This window comes from Gracilinanus agilis, chromosome 1, assembly GCF_016433145.1.
Source record: "Gracilinanus agilis isolate LMUSP501 chromosome 1, AgileGrace, whole genome shotgun sequence".
NCBI classification, from domain to species: Eukaryota; Metazoa; Chordata; class Mammalia; order Didelphimorphia; family Didelphidae; genus Gracilinanus; species Gracilinanus agilis.
The window spans coordinates 87,649,736-87,668,279 of record NC_058130.1 but is presented as its reverse complement, the minus strand read 5'-3'; the positions used below and the strand labels follow the sequence as shown (position 1 = coordinate 87,668,279).

Sequence of the window (18,544 nt, the reverse complement as noted above, 5' to 3'; positions counted from 1 at the left end):
AGCAACAGAAACAGCTCTAGCATATTGCGGCCCTAGAACAGGAATAGTTAATTCTGTTTTAAGGGTTATAGGTGGCAATAACAAAATGAAGACTGATTTTTAAATTTCCTTTATAAGTCAGTACTCTTCTGTAGATGAGTCTGGTGCTTGTTGAATTGTATTTTAAAGAGCTGGATGCTTGGGTGTGAATCTGATTGGTGCCAACCGAGTTGTGGTGTTTGATGCCTCCTGGAACCCTTGTCATGATGCTCAGGCAGTGTGTCGTGTGTACCGCTACGGCCAGAAGAAGCCTTGTCATATCTATCGTCTGGTGTCTGACTACACTCTGGAAAAGAAAATATATGACCGGCAGATTTCCAAACAAGGAATGTCAGGTGAGTCACCTCTCAGTTTCCCTGAGACACCTATAGCATGCTGTCTAGAAGCCAAAGGGCAGATGGAAATCACAGAGAAAAGAAGGAGGATATGGGAATCTTGGCTTTGAAGTCTTCAGTTTTTTTTACCTTATTACCACATTTTCTCCCTTAGAGGGCTTGAGAAAGTTCCAGTGGAATGCTTTGACTTTAATTTGTTAATGGCTGAATTGAAGCTATGTAAAACTTTTTTTTTCTTTCTCCAATTTTATAATTTTGCATTTCTAGTCAATTTCAACTGTCAGCCACTCCTTCTCTGACTCCTTTTGTCCCATCCCCCTTGCACAAATCCCATCCTTACATTAACTGGCTTCCCTGATAACTCCCTATGTCATCACCCTTTTCAGATCGGGTAGTGGATGATTTAAATCCAGTGCTAAACTTCACCCGGAGGGAGGTGGAAAACCTATTGCATTTTGTAGAAGAGGAGCCAGACCCTGCCCAGCTGGCACTAAATATGAATAAAATCAAGGATTCTGTCTTGCAACTTGCCTGTCTCAAGTACCCTCACCTCATCACCAAGGTATGTACTACATCCTATTTGGTATATCTACTCCCCTGAAAGGTAATAGCACTCCTAGAGGGAGGATTTCTACCTTTACTGCTTCATCAGACTATTATTAAACAATAACTCTTATACAGGGCACTGGGCTTGACATTAGGGATGCAAAGATAGGATACACAGACCTTCCTCTCTCAGGAACTTGTAACTTACTGATGCTTTTCTCATGGTGGTAGTTTGTGTAGTAGGGAAGAACTTTTATATAACACTTTTCTCCTTTCCCCATTTACCTATGTCCCTGGAGTATGGGTCATAGTGGCAGAGAACAGCCATTTTTTTTCTTAGTCAGAATTACTAGGTATATAATGGCTAAGAGAAAGCAAAACTGTATTTGTTTCTATTTTGAAGCAGATTTTGATTATTACCTCTGGAAGAACATCCCTGCTTAACTCCCATTTTTCTTTTATCTTCTGTTTTTATATCACTTTCATCTCTGACTATATTCCTCCACTATCCCTTACCCTGCAGATCTTGTGAAAAAGGGGGGAAAAAAAAAAAGGGCAGCTCCACAAAACTTACCACCACAGACTCTGTGCATGTGCAGTGAATGTATCATGCTTTTAGGCCCATGCCTCTTAATGGGCATGAGAATGTCCTTTTTTACCTTTTTTCTGCTGCCAAGCTTGACTACAATTCAGTTTCAGTGTTTTGTTCCTTCCATTCACTTTTTTTTTTTTTTTTTTTTTTTTAATTTTAAACCCTTAACTTCTGTGTATTGACTTATAGGTGGAAGATTGGTAAGGGTAGGCAATGGGGGTCAAGTGACTTGCCCAGGGTCACACAGCTGGGAAGTGTCTGAGGCTGTTCCATTCACTTTTTGATTGTTGGGTTGTATATTTCTGGGGCTTTCTTCACTCTGCATCAGTTCATCTAAGTCTTCCTGTGCTTCTTTGGATCCTTTCTGTTTGTTACTCCTCCTGGTGCAGTGATGCTATGTTACACTCAGGAGAAGCTTAATTGCTCATTTGGGGATCAGCTAAGTCAGTATATAGAGGAAAAAATGTCTAACCCAGGGGTCAGTAACCTTTTTGGCCGTGAGAGCCATAAACGCCACATTTTTTTAAAATGTAATTTTGTGAGAGCCATACAGTGCTCACAGTGCGCACTCCTGTAATAGTGTCTGGAAAAAAAATTGACTTTATGGCTCCTGCAGAAAGAGCCATACGTTGCCAACCCCTGGTCTAACCCTTCCTGCTTCCAACAGGAGCCTTTCCAGCATGAGTCGCTGCTCCTAGATCGCAAGGAGCACAAGTTGACTAAGGCAGAGAAAAAAGCAGCAAAGAAAAGCTATGAAGAAGAGAAGCGTGCATCTGTCCCTTACACACGTCCGTCCTATGCTCAGTATTATCCTGCCAGTGACCAGAGCCTGACCAGTATCCCTGCCTTCAGCCAGAGAAACTGGTGAGTGGCTAAATATAAGAGGCTTCCAGAAACTAGAGCCAAGATTTAATTTAGTCTTTCTTTGAACATTAAGACAAAACAAAACAACTTGTATTTATTTTTAAACAAAAACTACACATACTGTTAAAACAGTGAGTGTATTTAGCAGCATCGTTTGAGCAGCTTGTGCTTATATTACTGCAAGGAGAAGGGAGGATTTGCTGAATATATGGCTCTAGGTATCCTTAGAGACAAAGATCCTGTGCTCCTGAAATTTTTGGAGATGAGACGCCTGAAACTGGCAATTACTTTATTTCACATATGCTATCCTTACCATCCTGATGTAACTAAGCCATTTACCTCACTGGTAAGGTTTCCCTTGCTCTGGTATGAGTAATTTGCCTTCTTCTCAGTGGCAGTTTGCTAGAAGAGGACAAGTCTTTCAGGAGTTATGCTGTGAAGCTGAATTTTGGATATAAGGCCTCGTTATCCCAGTTTTTCTCTCATGGTTGCGAATGAGGTTTCAGCAAGTGGTTGAGTTCTAAGTATGTATATATAATCTATTTGGACACAACTTCTAGAACTGTTCTGGCTCCAAGAAGAGGCAAAGACAACTGTTGATAAGTTCTTTAGAATAAATTATAGTGCAGTTTTTCTCTGTTTAATTTCTTTTCTCATTTTCAGATAGTATATTTCCCAACTTTTACCTTCCTATTCAGTAACCACGTCAACTGCCCATTTTTACTGTTTGGTACTGATGCATTCTGAATAATGCCTTTTTCTTCTTATTGAGGGGTCTAGGAACTTTTCTAATTTTGTACATTTTTGTTGCTATTTTTAAGTGTCTTACATGAAAAATGTCAAATTAACATCTAGGATAAAGCAAACATTCATTATATCTTTGGATTGTAGAAAAAGAATTTGGGGTTTAAAAAATAGATTAATTTTAATGTAATTTTGTGTTTCCATTTTTTCCAAGTGGATGAGCATCTTGTAGTAATCTTAAGGTTTTTCAGAAACCCTGCATTACAATCACTTCCTTTTGTTTTGGCTGATGTAATTTTTTATTCCCTTTAAATATTTTGAAATGAGTAATTCTTAAATATCTAGAAGCATAAATTGCTTTAATTTCCACATTTGTGCTTGAAGTGGGCAGATAGTAGGTGGCATTGTGTAACAAGATAGGGCCATATTTAAAGCTGTGTCCATTCCTTGTCTCCTCTGAGAGGGGTTTTGTTTTGTTTTGTTTTGTTTTGTTTTGTTTTAATTCGGTGGTCCTGAAGATTAGGTCATATTTTTCTAACTACTTAGTTTCAGTTTATTTTTCAGGATAAATGATCATAGAATCTTAGTATTGAGAAATGGGAAGAGACTGTAAAGATTATCTAGTCTTGACTATATTATTTTACAGTCTACAATCCTGAGAGCCAAAGAAAGGAAAAAACTTGCCCTCACCTAGGGGAAAATTTAACCCAGATCTACTCCCTGACTATATACAGGTTCTTCTCACTACTCCATTCTGGATTCCGTAGGAGATAGCCTTTATCTTTAGTGTCTCATGTTCCTGTTCATTAAGGAGCTTTTATATCTATTGTTCAAAACAAATCCTGTGAAGGAGAAATAGTTAAAACAGTATGATTGCTGGAAATGTGTATGGGATGTGTATTTACAATAATAGCTAACATTTATATAGTATTTATTATGTGCCAGGCACCATACTAAGCACTTTGATCTTTACAACAACACTGGGAAATAATTGCTATTATTATACCCATTTTGCTGTTATTATCACCCATAGTGAGGTAGACAGAGGTTAAGTGACTTGTCCAGGGTGATAATGGCTAGTAAGTATCTGAGTCCAGATTTGAACTTAGGTCTTCCTGACTCCACACCCAGCCCTCTATCCACTGTGTCAGGCTAGTTCATGGGATCACAGATCTGAAAATAGAAGGGATTTCAGATGCCATTTTCTGATCCCCTCGTTTTAGCACATAAGAAGGTTAAAAGACAGGCACATAAGGAGGAAGCTCATCACAGAGGTGGAATTTGAACCCAAAGTCTCTGCTAGATGGCTCTCTCTTTGAGCACTACTGCTGAATTTAAATCACTGAAACAGAGGCTAGTGATTGTGCGCAAATGTTCTCCTTTAGCTACAGACACTCCTACTGTTTTTAATATTTGACATACCCAGCAGTGACTTCATAAGATCAGTTTGTAACATAAATTTTTGCTACTTTAACAATCGATGGAAATTTCTATCTTAATTTCTCTTTTGTGACTTATCAAGGCAGTATCAACATTCATGTAACTTGAAAGTTGCTCACCTGACCATCTGTGTTTGATAACATGAAAACCCATCCAGGAATAAAGTTCTATAAGAATGTGAAAAGGCTCTGTTGAATCAAACCAGTAATTTATCCAATCTAGTATTCTGTGTCTGAGTTAAAAACCTATATAGTTTATAGAAGCAGTTTTCCATTACATTAAACTCAAAAAGTTACAAGTATTCCCTTAACCTCATCTTAACATGTTTATAGTAGTTTATTTCCAGGGTTCCTCCTAGATCTAACATTCTATAATTCGTAACTTCCTTTAATAAAAGCTGTTATGTATATCTCAAATCTCAATACTTGGGGGACCTAGAAGAGCCATAAGAGCAAACTTTTAAAAAAGTTATTTTTCACATATTCCCAGGGAATAGCATATCACATGGTCTATGGAGGAATTCTTCACATTTGGTGTGGTTCGAATAGCTTCTAACTTCTGTGTTGTGTCTCATACTTTTTCCTGAGTATCCTTTGGGGATTTACTGCTTGATCCAGACAACGAGCTAGTTTCTTAGTAAAAATCATAGGGAATTTGAAGGATTTTAAAATCGTCATCTGGGATCTCTCCCTGCCCCTACTCACAGAAAAGTCATTCCTTGAAGCAGCATCTAATTCTTAGTGCTTAAACTGATTCTGAAAGTTTCTTTCTCTTTCTCTCTTCCCTTTCTACTCCCTCTTTTCCTGTGTTCTACCCCTCTCTCCTTTTCCCTTTTGGATTGGCCAGGCACTGCAAGTCCCTCCTAATGATTGAGCTCTGGGATATGGCCGGTAACTGAATTGAAACCTATGTTGAAAATTAAACACAGTGTTCTCAATTGTTCAATATAATTAATGAAACACCTGTCATTGGCCGGCCTTGTGATCTAGTCATGCTGCAGGACGGGAGGGGTAACGGGTAGATAGGAGGAAGATGATGATTGATGGAGGGGTTGGGGTAAATGAAGTAAAAAAATGAATGAACACCTGGGACGATTGTTTTCCTGCCACAAAGAGAGGGTGGTAGGCAAGCATTTTCTTTTGCTTATGAGACATTATTAAAGACTGGAAATCCTTGTGGGAAGGACAAGCTGGAAGTTTTAATGAAATTCTTTTCTTCATTCTTTCTTAATCCCTGGTGTTAGAGGGAGCATGCCCCTAGCCAGGTACCCAACAATCAGGAGCTTAATTAGGGAATAGCAAATTTGTATAACATTTTTTGTTATTTTTTGTATATTTGTATAACTTTTTTTTTGCAGTTTTCAAAGTGCTTTTCATATATTAATTCCAATAGATAATCATAATACTGCCGTGAAGTAGTTAAGCAAGGATTATCATTTTTTGTTGAGGAATCTGAAGACTCAAATAAGCTAAATGACTTCAATAAAAGCCCCACACTTAGCTAATGCAAGAGCCAGGCATAGACTGATGTCTTCTGGTTCTTAATCTGATGTTTTTACTAACGAAGGCTGTCCTCCAAGTTAGCTAGAACGTCCCACTTAGAAGGGACTCTCAAACTCAGCCGGCCAGAGTAAGTAAATGAGACCTCATGTTGACCACCTCTTGATCTTCATCTCCCTGTCTCAGGAGGCCATCCCTGAAAGGTGACGACAAGCCTGTGGCCAGTGTCCGCCCTGTGCAGTCAACCCCCATCCCTATGATGCCCCGGCATGTCCCACTGGGCAGCTCAGTCTCTGCCTCAGCATCCAACCCAGCAGTTAATTTCCCCATCAACTACTTACAGCGTGCAGGGGTTCTTGTGCAGAAGATTGTTACAACAACAGGTCAGTGACGGAATTGGGCACAACTCTAAGTGCCACTTTTGTTCTTGATATTATCATTCCACAGGCATTTAAGTACTTTTATGTATTCAGATTTTTTGTTAGGCATCATAAAGGATGTAAGAGGAAGACAGAAAATAGTCTTCATCTTAACAGAACTTATGTCCTACTTTTAGACCTATTGTGAACATTTATGAAATAAATGAAAAATAATACAAGATGGTATATAATCAGCTATCTATTTGTATGGTATGTATTCTGTACATGCTATTAGAATTTATAAAATTAAAAATATTGTTGTGGCATGAGATTTGTTGAGGCAGCCTTCTTGGGAATTATGAGTTTTTAGATCACCTTGATTATGAGTTTTGCTGGGTGTGTAGATCTATGGCAGTGCTCTTCTTCCCTCAAGAATTTTCACAAAATAGCTTTCCAAACACATCACCAGTATGAATGGCCCTAGATCCCTTGATAACTTCAGGTATCTGTTTCTCCACTAGATATTGTCATTCCTGGCACAAACAGCTCCACAGATGTGCAGGCAAGGATCAGTGCTGGCGAGAGCATCCATATCATCCGCGGCACAAAGGGTGAGATGCCAGTGTCTAGGCAGATGGCCTGCCCCTTGAACTGTTGCCATTCCTAGGCCAGAGGAAGGTGTGCTACATGAACCAAGTGTCATGCATGGGGAATTATGGAAGTAAAATTAAGTTGGGCTCAAGGAAATCATAAAGTATGCCTCTAAAAGATATTGAGTAAATCTGGGATGGGGGAGGAGAGGTTGAAATAAAAATAATTGAGACCAGGTAGGTGAGTTCAGTTAGTTTGTACTCTTGAAAATTAGTTTCCTGGTTAGGGTAGAAATGCAGGTAAAAACATATGATTTATCATTTGTTTATTTGGGGTATATGTTTTGGGGTTTGGGTTCTATAAGGTCATTTGCTTACAAAAATGAATAATATGGAAATATGTTTTGTGTGATAATGCATGTATAACCTAGATTGAATTGCTTGTCAGATCTGGGAATGAGGAGTGAAGAAGGAAGGGAGACAATATGGATCATATGACTTTGGAAAACTTATGTGCAAATATTTTATTAAGATAAAAAATTTGATTTAAAAAAAAGAAAAGAAAATTGGTTCCCCAAGTTGAAGCCTCTTCTTTCCAGACTTTTCCCAGTCTTGACCTTAGATGGGTATGAGATGGAATTAAATTGTGTGATTCTCAGAGTAAAATATTTGGCTTGCTTCCCCACCCCCACCCCAGTATGCCCTGGCCAAAAGATGCCCAGTTGACTTTCCCAGGGGAAAGCTTTTAACATGTTTCAATAATGTTAAATTCACACAGAACATTTGTTGCTAAAATTTCTCAGGACAAATCAACCTGAAAAGTACAGAGAGGCTGGTTGGTTTGTTTGTTTTTAATAAGCCCTTACCTTCTATCTTGGAGTCAATACATAGTATTGACTCTAAGGCAGAAGAGTGGTAAGGTTTGGGCAATGAGGGTCAAGTGACTTGCCCAGGGTCACACAACTGGGAAGTGTCTGAGGCCAGATTTGAACCCAGGACCTCCAGTCTCCAAACCTAGATCTCTATCCACTGAACCACCCAGCTACCCCCTACAGAGAGGTTTCTAAACTCAAGGTTGGTGATTGATAACAGGACAGCAAGCTTGGAAGAAAATGCAGAGACTTCTGAATTCAAGCCTGAGAAAAATACAGAGACTTCTAATGAATAACACAGCTCAGTTTCTTATCTTGTGGGAATATTGGAGGGGGATAAAACTTTTGTTGGGGATATGTAATCCTTTTGTGTATTGAAAATCACGAGCTCAAAGACTAACATCAGTGGAGGAAATCTTGCATCACTGGTAGGAATTTTGCATCAGGAATACTATAAAAAGGTCTGTTTTACATGAAGAAGCTGTAAATTGTCTCTAAGGCAATCTGCTACCCTTTCTGGATAGAGAATAAAAAATTGCTTTTTTATCATGCCTTCTCTCTAATCCAGCTTATTGATGGTGGGAGATTTCTGGACCCTGTTTAATTTCATCCCACTCAGTTTGGGGGCTTGTCCGGGATTCTGGAAGGGAGGCAAGAGAAGTCAGCCACTATTTTTGGCTGCCTCCCGTGAGAAAGAGGTCTCTAAAACTTTCTGCCAGCTTCCACCCCAGGAAGTAGCATAAGAGAGTGAAAGTGAAATCGCAGTGAGATTCAGAGAACAGAAAGCTGAAGTAGGGAAGAAAGTATGTTATGTACAAAGGAAAGGCCCAAGGTGTGGGGGAATTTGATTCTGACTCTGAAAAGTTCCCTTGAATGTGCATCATTACCTTTGCGGAGTCTCAGAGTATGTGTTTTCGGTGTCTTGTGAGGCACCAGTCCAGAAACAAGATAAAGCAAGTGTTGTGTGTGTGCAAGAGATCCAGGGAATGGGACAGAGTGGGAGAAGGTTCCTAAGTCTGTTGAGGATTTGCAAGATTGAACAAACTCTGACTAGCTTTGTAAGATATTCTGGATGGGGAAGTCCAGGGGTGAGGCAAACTAGGTGTTTTTCTGGGTTGCAAAACATCTCAGGGAAGACACAGGTTACACTGATGAATCTGAGAGTGAGCAGGCCAGATTGACCAGTTTTCAGAATATGTTTGGATTGATGAAGCCATAATAAGAAAACTGGGGGCCGAGATTTTTACAGTTTCTAGACATTTGATTCTAAAATAGACAAACAATGAATGTCAGGATGGGGCAAGGAAGTTCAAGAAGAAAGAATAGCAAGAAAGAAAAAAGTTTATATGAAATCCCCAGAAACAGCCCTTTAGGGGTTAAATTACAAGCCTGGGATAGTTTACCCCAATATAAACATAAGGATAAAAGGAATATGATAAAATTTTGTTGTTTCCATTGGGGAGGCCTTCCCCTTGGTAAAGGTGCCTCGTGTTGGCTCAGATTTGGTTCTAAGGAGGAGTGGACTTGTGAATGATTGAAATGTCCTTGTAAACTTAAAACAGCCTAGAAATGATAAAGAGTATGTGTCTGCTGCCTTCTGGCTGCCAGAGATGGAAATATTTGTTTTGAAAGAAAAAGGAAAAGGAGGTATTAGAATTACATTACCAGAGGGAGGATTTAGAATTGTGTAGGGAGAATGAAAAGTTATGGGAGCCACTTCAAGCTCTTCCTCCTCCGTATTTACCAGCTCCAGATCTCCTTCCTTCACATCTTCCTCCACCACTATCTCCTATTCCCCAGGCACCCCACACCACCACCACTACCACCACCACCACCACCACCTCAGAAGAATTTAGCCTCTCTACCTGCTCCTCATTGACTCCTGTGTCGAGAACTTATACAACTAATGGAGAATCAGAAAAATCTGCCTCTGGAGGAGAAGGGGAAGACCCACTGGGATAGGGGATCAGATTTGTTAATGCTCCTCTGAGTGGTTCTGAAGTGTATCCTGTTCTCTCAGAGGAAGAGCAGGGCCAGATCAGGCAAGCTGCTATGAGGGTCTGGGATAATGAGCATCCTATAGCCCAAGGTGGACTGAAGAGTAAACAGAAATTTCCTCTCCAAGATCCTAATTGGAATCACAGTAATCCAGCCCCCATCAGGAGAAAATGAGAGATTTTAGGAGAACTTTTATTCTGGACGTAAGAGCAGCTGTGCCCCAAGAATCTGAATGAGGTGTCTGAAGCCAAACAGGAGAAAGATGAAATCCCCACTGACTTTTTGAACTCTGGCCTAGAAGTGACTAATTCTTGGCCAAATATTAGTAGGGAGCTACAGCAAGAAGGACAGATTAGGAATGAAATGATTCCCAGAAAGAAAGGATGGAACATTCATTTGGGAAGGCCTCCAGAGACCACATGTGCTATAGCTGTGGAACAGCAGGTCACTTGGAAAAGGATTGCTATGAGGGACAAAGAAAGCAGAAGATTTTCTCTCTCACAGAAACTGAAGACTCAAGGAATTAGGGGCTCTTCAATGACTCCCACCAGGAGCCCTTGATAACATTGAGGGTGGAGGTTGGGGGCAGCTGGGTAGCTCAGTGGAGTGAGAGTCAGGCCTAGAGACAGGAGGTCCTAGGTTCAAACCCGGCCTCAGCCACTTCCCAGCTGTGTGACCCTGGGCAAGTCACTTGACCCCCATTGCCCACCCTTACCAATCTTCCACCTATGAGACAATACACCGAAGTACAACGGGTTTAAAAAAAAAAAAAAAAGAAAAGAAAGTGGAGGTTAACTTCCTGATAGACCCAGGATTGCTAGGTCATCCCTTACTGTGCTGCCTTCAGGGGCTAAGCTTAGTGACAGGAAACTTATTGTGACTGGGGTAAAAGGAAAAAAATTTCCTGTCCCCATCACCCAACCAATAGTATTGAAATATGAGCAAGAGAAAATATTAGGGCAATTAAAATTTGCAAAGAAAGAATCTCCAGACCCCATAAGGTGGGACTCAGAGAGAGAAGAGAAATTCTCAGAAGTGAAGAGGGCTTTACAATCAACACCTGTGTTAGCCTTATCTTTTTTTTTTTTTTTAATAGACTTTTCCACCTGTTTGAGAATGTGGATAAGGGTGTGGTCCTGGGAATTCTCTCACAAACTTGGGGAGGACAAAAGAGATCAGTGGCTTTTCTATCTAAAACAGTGTTCAAAGTATTGCTTGAGCACCTTGTGCCTATAAATGAGCTTATCAAGAATATTGATTTTGATTATGGGACCCATTTTACATTCAAAATGTTACAGGGAATAGCAAGAGCTTTAGAAATTGACTGGGATCTTCATACCCCATGGCACCTCCCTTCCTCAGGAAGAGTAGAGAGAATGAATCAAAAACTTAAAAAGCAACTCACCAAACTCATAGTGGAACCACCTGTTCCCTGGATCGCTGCTGAAACCTAAAGACACAGCTGTGAGAACTGCTGGACAAGGCTGGGCTCACTACACTGGAGTGAAAGGGCCAGTAGAACTTCCTGTTCCCTGGGAATGCAAGTTTATTTAACTGTTTGGTGTCTGTCTTTGTAACTCCATGTTATTGTGTGTGCACACAAGGGGGAAAAAACCTTTATGTGATTGACGAGGTAACCGTCTCTCTCTCCCTTTACATTCTGGAACATGGGAGAGGTTTGAAAGGAAAGAGACTGAGTCATGAGATTCAAAAAGGCACTTCAGTATGAATTTTGAGTTTTTTTCATTCTTAAGATAGCTTAACTAAGGGGGCAGCTGGGTGACTCAGTGGATTGAGAGTCAGGCCTAGAACAGGAGGTCCTATCTGGCCTCAGATACTTCCTAGCTGTGTGACCCTGGGCAAGTCACTTAACCCCTATTGCCTACCCTTAATGCTCTTCTGCCTCAGAACCAATACATAGTATTGAGTCTAAGACGGAAGGTAAGGGTTAAAAAAGATAGCTTAACTAAATGAAAGGGGATTTTTGTCCTCTGCTTTATAGAAGATAGAGGTGGATAAAAAGATCTATTCTCTCCTTTCTCCTCTTGTTGCCACAGAGAGGGAAGGTAGAAGGACAGAAAAGAGGTGTTTGATCTCTCAATTGAATTTTCTTAAATGGTGTTAGTTTCATAGTTGGAATATATGTATATGTGGTTTTGGAAAATCACAAATTACTCTGAAATGTGTTCATTGAACTGAGTGAAATGAATGTAAATATGATTCAGTACTTTTCAAAAGTGTCTAAAATTGAGGATTTATTAATGTCTTTCTTAATCAATGTAATGGGTAGCCAGCCTTTCTGTTAGAGTTTGCTTTCTATGATGATGATGATGATGATGATGATGATGATGATGATGATGATGAAACTTATAGTAACTGCTAGCTATTTAATGAAGTGCAATAGTATAAAAATTTAGTACCAGCTTTTTAGAAGAAAAAGGTGAAGCGCTAAGATTTTATGCTTACTGTCAGATCTGACTGATGGGGGTCCAACCTGAGGCAAATGAGACAGGTAAGCAATGCAACAAGGCTTTATTGTGGGAAAGGAAATGGGGGGGAAAAAGGAAAAGAGAGCAGGGGGGAGCCCACAACCTGCAGATGGCTAGGGATCTCCACGAGAGTAGAGAAGGGGGCAGTCTTTTATAGGGTGATGATCTAGGACAGGGGTTGGCAATGTATGGCTCTCGAGCCATATCTGGCTCCACCTCCCGACTGGCCAGTCTGGGCAGAGCCCCAGGATGTGCCCCAGGGGGCCCTTCAGCCCCCACCCCATATTCCAGCGCCTTCCGCCTCCATCCTCCTTCTTCCGCAGTTGTTTATGGCTCTCACGGCCAAAAAGGTTGCCGACCGTTGGTCTAGGATGAGGTAACCTGGGTTGGCTCTAATTAGTCAAAGTTGGGGTGTGAAGCTCATTGGATGGTCCTGAAGGGGTGTGGAACCTTGGTCTCTGGGAGTGGGAAGTTCTCAGGCATGATAATCATTGATGCAGGAGGTCATTTGTTTAGGCCTGACAGCAAAGTCCTGATGTTATGCCAGTTTTTACTGGGACTGGAAGGTGCTATGAAAAAGGAAAGGGAGGGGACTTTGGCCCTTGTCATTCAGATCTGACACTCACAAGTGAAAATGCTATGAGCATTGGGAAAGGAAAAAATTTCAGATCTGTAAATGTGAAATAGAACATGTATCAGTAGTTTGGAATACTGTTAAATTATTTATAAAATATGGCTAAATATTATATATAGGTTGCTGCCAAAATTTGTACTTAGGTCAAAAATGATTTCATTCTTTGAATGTAATTTTTGTTTAATCACAAATGGTTTATGAATGTGTATTGTGGACTAAATGTCTGCGTTGAATTGGATAAGACAGTGTGCTAAGATATATGTAAATGATGCAGTTTTTAAGAAAAATGATAATCTGGGCTCTTTTTTGAGCTAATTAGCAGATAAAAATAATACCTAGTAGAGTGAAATTTATTTGAATAATGATAGTGAAAAGCAAGTAGAAGGTGAGAAGAATGTTGGATTAGAATATTAAGGGATTTTAATCAGATTATGGGGCTTTTAGGTAAAGTCCTGAAAGGGATGTCATTTGTAACCTTTCAGATATGTAGGTAAGTGAGGTGTAAGAAGGCAAAACAGAAAGTCCTATTCTGCTTTGAACAGAGGCTTTGAAGGGAAAAAGAATGTTTTTGAGATGAGCAAGTTTAAGCAGTGAACTCAGTTAAACTATAGAGTAAGAAGAGTCTGTAAGGACTAAAATAGTCAAAGAAAGTATAGAAAATATAGAATTGGTATTTACTGTATGTGAAAGACAAAGAAAAAAAGCATTTTATCTGTAAACTTATAGTGCTTTAAGAAGCCACTAGACTAGGAAGAAAGCCTACAAAAGTAATACAAAAAGTTTGTTTGGGTTATGGGATTTCAGAATAATGGAATTGGACTAGAGGTGAGCTTCTCAGGGCTGTAATGGGTAGGATTTGCTGTTTACGGTAAAAGGCTCTTGGGATCTCAGCTGATTATTGTCAGGTTGGAATTCAGGTATGGCTGTCTAATGATTGATCCATCATTCAAGAGAAGAACAATAAGGCACTCAGAGGACAAATGAAAGTCCTTATAAGGAATTGGGAGAGGATAATCTGAGTCTGAAGCTAGGATGGGATTCTTCTGACTTGGTAAGGCCCACTGGATTCTGATGGTCCCTGACTGAAACTGCCATGGTATGTTTATTAGCTCTGGCCTCTAGATGAAATCAGTGTTAAGTCACTCTATGTCCTCTTAAGGTATAGATCTAAAGGAACCAGTGAGAACAGTTATATTCTTTTCTTTTATGACAAATTCCTATGATCAGCACAGAATGCAAATTGTAAAATGAAAGTTTCCATTTCCCAAATGACCAAGTAAATCAGTAGTTGAAGGTTAGAATTTATCAAGTGCTAGCTAAGTGAGGTTTTTTTAATATGTATTCACTGTCAAGGTCCTATAGAAACAGAAAAGGGGACCCCAGTTTTAACTTATCTGCAAAAGTGTTGTTTACTTAAATGTTCATAAATATTGTTGAAATCTGCCTTGCAAAAGAGATTTTAGCAAGAACACCTCAAGGATCACTGCAAGTAACTTGAGGGAGCAAGTTTTCTGGAAAGACTCATCCCTGACTGTCAGAAAATGGTTTCTGAAGACAAAGTTTGTTGGTTATGGGAACGTTACCCAACTGCAAGGAAATCTAGTGTTTAATCGATTTTATTAATTGCTATTCTCCTGATTTTCTCTATCAGAAACTTTGTTGGAAATATGTAGATAATAATAGTACTGAAAATGATGATTTTGAGGAAGCAAAAGGTCCAAGATTTAGAAATGATTAATGAAGATTTTGATTTGGAAATTGAAATTCTTCTTCAGCAGTGGAATAAGAGAACACAGCAAAAAGAGAGGGAAATTGAGGCATGTAAGAATAATACATTTCTGAAATAAGAAAAGGAGGGATTGTGTGGGATGGAATTAAATTGTGTGATTCTCTAAATATTCTAAAATATTTCGTTTGCCCACCCTCACCCCAATATTGCCAGGCCAAAAGACACCCAGGGGAAAGCTTTTAGCATGTTTCAATTATGTTAAATTCACACAGAACATTTGTTGCTTATCTAAAATTTCCCAGGACAAATCAGCCTGAGAAGTACAGAGAGGTTTCTAAACTCAAGGTTGGTGATTGATAACAGGACAGCAAGTCTGGAAGAAAATGCAGAGGCTTCTGAATTCAAACCTGAGAAAAATACAGAGACTTCTAATGAATGACACAACTCAGTTTCTTATCTTGTGGGAACATTGAAGGGGGATAAAACTCTTGTTGGGGATATGTAATCCTTTTGTGTATTGAAAATCACGAGCTCAAAGACTATAACATCACTGTAACATCTTGCTTCAGGAATACTGTGCAAAGGTCTGTTTTATATGTCATTAGGGCAATCTCTGCCACCCTTTCTGGACAGAGAATAAAACTTTTTTATCACGCCTTCTCTCTCTAATCCAACTTATTGAAGATGGGAGATTTTCAAGTCCCGTTTAATCTCATCCCACTCAGTTGGAAAGACAAGAGACGGCATGTGTGTGGCTTTTTTCCTTATAATATAGGCTGTCCTTTTCTTTTAAATGTTTAAATTGATGTGTTCTGGTAAAACTATGTTTTAAGAAAGGAGAAAGGAGTCCTGGTGAGTTTAAATCTATAGTCTACTTCTAGACTCTTCAGATAGAATGATCTTTTTGATATGAAGGAGGCTTGAATATGATTAGTGACTAAAGAGTTTTGGGATATTCTACTTTAGTTATTCCTGATGTTACCAGCAGGGGACACACAATTGCCGCCAAAATATGCTGATGGCACAGTACAAAGGGGATGCCTTCTCTATTTGGTACAGCTCTCTTGAGAATTCAGCCCAAGACCCCAAAACCAAAGGGGTTTGATCCCTTTAGCAAATGGAGCCCAGGATTGTGTTTCTTCCTGACAGGAAGTAGGAAGACAGAGTGGGGTGAAGGCAGGCAAAACTGTAAAGCCTTAGGGACAGGGTCTGGATCCGAAATGAATGTAGAGGACAACCCAACTGAGGAAACCCCTCTACCAGTTGGTACAGAGTTTGAGTGACTCCCCTTACCAGTTGGTGATAGAGGCAGGGTTTGGGCTTCCCTCTCCACAGCCCTGGGCTGCTTACTGCTGCAGACTTTTAGGAGCCAGGCTTTGGCTGATGAAGCCAATTTCTCATTTCTGTGCACCCTTGCACCCTTCATGGGATTGGAGGGGAGAGGAGGAATGGGAACAAGCATTTATGTGATAGGCACTGGGCTAATAAATGCTTTACAAACATCTCATGGATCTATCATGACAGTTTTCTCTAGTCTTCTTGTCCATTTCAGGGACATATATCCGGACCAGTGATGGGCGAATTTTTGCCATCAGGACAACTGGAAAACCAAAGGCTGATGATGATCGCCGGACAGCTGCCTCAGGTGCCTGTGTGACTCTCTTAACTCTAACTAGTGGACTAAATCGCACTTTGACCTCTCTTTCCTCTTCATCTTCCTCCACAAGGAGAAATATGCCTGTCTGAGTCTAACCTAGCCTCTTTAGGCCCCTAGTTGCAGTGTTCAATTATAGAAATTTCTACCCTAGTCTTAGGACACAGTGCCTTGCCCCTAGCGGATACTCTCTACTATTGGACTTTTAGAAGAATTGAGACCAGGGAGCCAAGTTCAGTCAGTTTGTTCCCTTACAAATTTGGTCCCCAAATTGCAATCTCTTCTTTGTGGTGCCGACCTTAGGTTTATAAACATGGCTAGGTCAGTAGCCCTTTCCCTTGATTCCAGGGTGGGTCTGATGATCTCCTTGTGCCTGAGCACTCCACTAAGTAGTCAGGTTCTCCTTGTCCTTGCTAACTCCCAGATTATATATGTTTTGCTCTCAGGATCCCAGGGTCCGTCTCTAGAGTCCACAAGCAATGGCAGACATAGTGCCTCATCGCCCAAACCCCCCAACACAGAGGATCTGGCCAGACCTATTTCCCCTGACAGCCCTGAGATCATCAGTGAATTGCAGCAGTATGCAGAGGCTGCAGCTGCTCGAGAGACCCATCACATCTCGCCTAGCACCAACCCTGTCTCCTCCGGTCCCCCAGTCCGGCCTCCAGACAATAATGCAGTCCCTGGGACAGCTCGAGGGCCTGAGCCTCGCTTAGGGAGCCATTGCCTGGCTCTTTCCCTCCCGGCCACCAGCCAGCCCAGTGATGGGCACCCAGTACTGGACTTACGGGGCAACAAGCGCAAGTCGGCCTCGCCACCTGCCACAGAGGAGCCAGCCCGCCGGCCGCCCAAAAAGTGCCAGCTGCCAGCCCCCGTGCAGCCGTATGAACACGGGTACCCAGTTTCCAGTGGATTTGCCATGCCTCCAGTCTCTTTAAACCACAACCTCACCCATCCCTTTACCCCCCAGGCGGGGAATTCCTTCTACATGGGCACTGGCTCCTCCTATTACCAGCTGCCCAATCTGCTGGCAGACTCTCCCCTGGTATTCCCAGTGACTACTGACCCCCTCCTGCCAGCTGGCCCAGTCAGCTCTTCTTCTGCTGCTACCTCAGCCACTGCCAGTGTCCCTTCCTTCATGCTAAACCCCTCTGTGACGGGGATGCTGCCCAGCTACTCACTCCCCTTCACACAGTCTCTCCTGCCCGAGCCCAGGATGTTTGCACCCTTCCCCTCCACCATTCTGCCCGGCAGCCTTGCTCGGGGCATGTCAGTCTATCCAGGCTATATGTCCCCCCACTCGGGGTACCCAGCTGGCAGTCTTCTACGGTCCCAGGTGCCTCATTTTGACTCCCACGAGGTCTCGGAGGTGGGGTGCAGTTCCAATGAGGATGAGGACAAGGACGATGATGTGATAGAGATCACGGGGAAATAGCTGGGGAGCCCCCACCACCTCACTCTGGTCCCACAATGGGCTTTGCACTGGGATTGGAGGGCAAAGATTGGAGCTCTGAAGATAGGGCCCAGAGAGGGAGAACAGTAGGTGGGACAGGGGCTGTCTATCATTCTTAAATATCAGGGTTCTGTGCTGTTTAGCAAAGAAGGAGAAAATTCAGACTGCTACAGAAGAGGAAGATTGAGGACTGGGGACCAGGAGAGGAAAACATCCTGCCTTCTTCCCAACCTGTGCTGTCTGCCTGCCTACCTGAATGGAAGATTACATGTAAAGCTTGGTTCTTCTGGCTTAAGTATGGAGACTTCCATCCAGCTTCTGGCTTTTGGGAGCCCTCTCAAGAGAGCTGCCTTACTGGGTGATTTAGTTTGGCCTGGGGAGACCAGGGGGTGGAGGAGAGGAAAGACAAAGGGAGAAGGGAAGGTAGACTAAGATCCCATTCGAAGTGGGGCTATTTCTTGGGGATGAAGCAAGAATTTATCCAGAAGTCTCCCGTGTGTGTGTGTGTGTGTGTGTGTGTGTGTGTGTGTGTGTGTGTGTGTGTGTGTGTGACAGCATAGTAGGAGGGAAGGGAGGGTTCTGGGGAATAGGGGCTGGGGAGAACTTGAAATTTTCTTAATTGAAATTAAAATGTAGTGGTTTCTTTCCAGCTTGAACAGTGGGTAAACAGAAGAGACTTGGCTCAGGGTTGGGAGAGTTGCCTTTTC

At 41.5% G+C, this 18,544-nt stretch overlaps 1 protein-coding gene across 2 annotated transcripts in view; it reads left to right on the top strand.

Annotated features, from left to right (window-relative positions):
• Positions 1-17,917, top strand: part of RAD54L2 (RAD54 like 2) — a 103,258-nt gene extending 85,341 nt beyond the window's left edge. For both annotated transcript variants that reach the window (XM_044675723.1, XM_044675659.1), the window contains 7 exons: positions 169-374; positions 761-936; positions 2,180-2,376; positions 6,246-6,442; positions 6,940-7,029; positions 16,283-16,375; positions 16,831-17,917. In XM_044675723.1, the coding sequence (XP_044531658.1) occupies positions 169-374; positions 761-936; positions 2,180-2,376; positions 6,246-6,442; positions 6,940-7,029; positions 16,283-16,375; positions 16,831-17,819 (1,948 nt within the window). In that variant the 3' untranslated portion in view covers positions 17,820-17,917. The remainder of the gene's footprint in view (positions 1-168; positions 375-760; positions 937-2,179; positions 2,377-6,245; positions 6,443-6,939; positions 7,030-16,282; positions 16,376-16,830) is intronic.
• Positions 17,918-18,544: the final 627 nt, after the last annotated feature.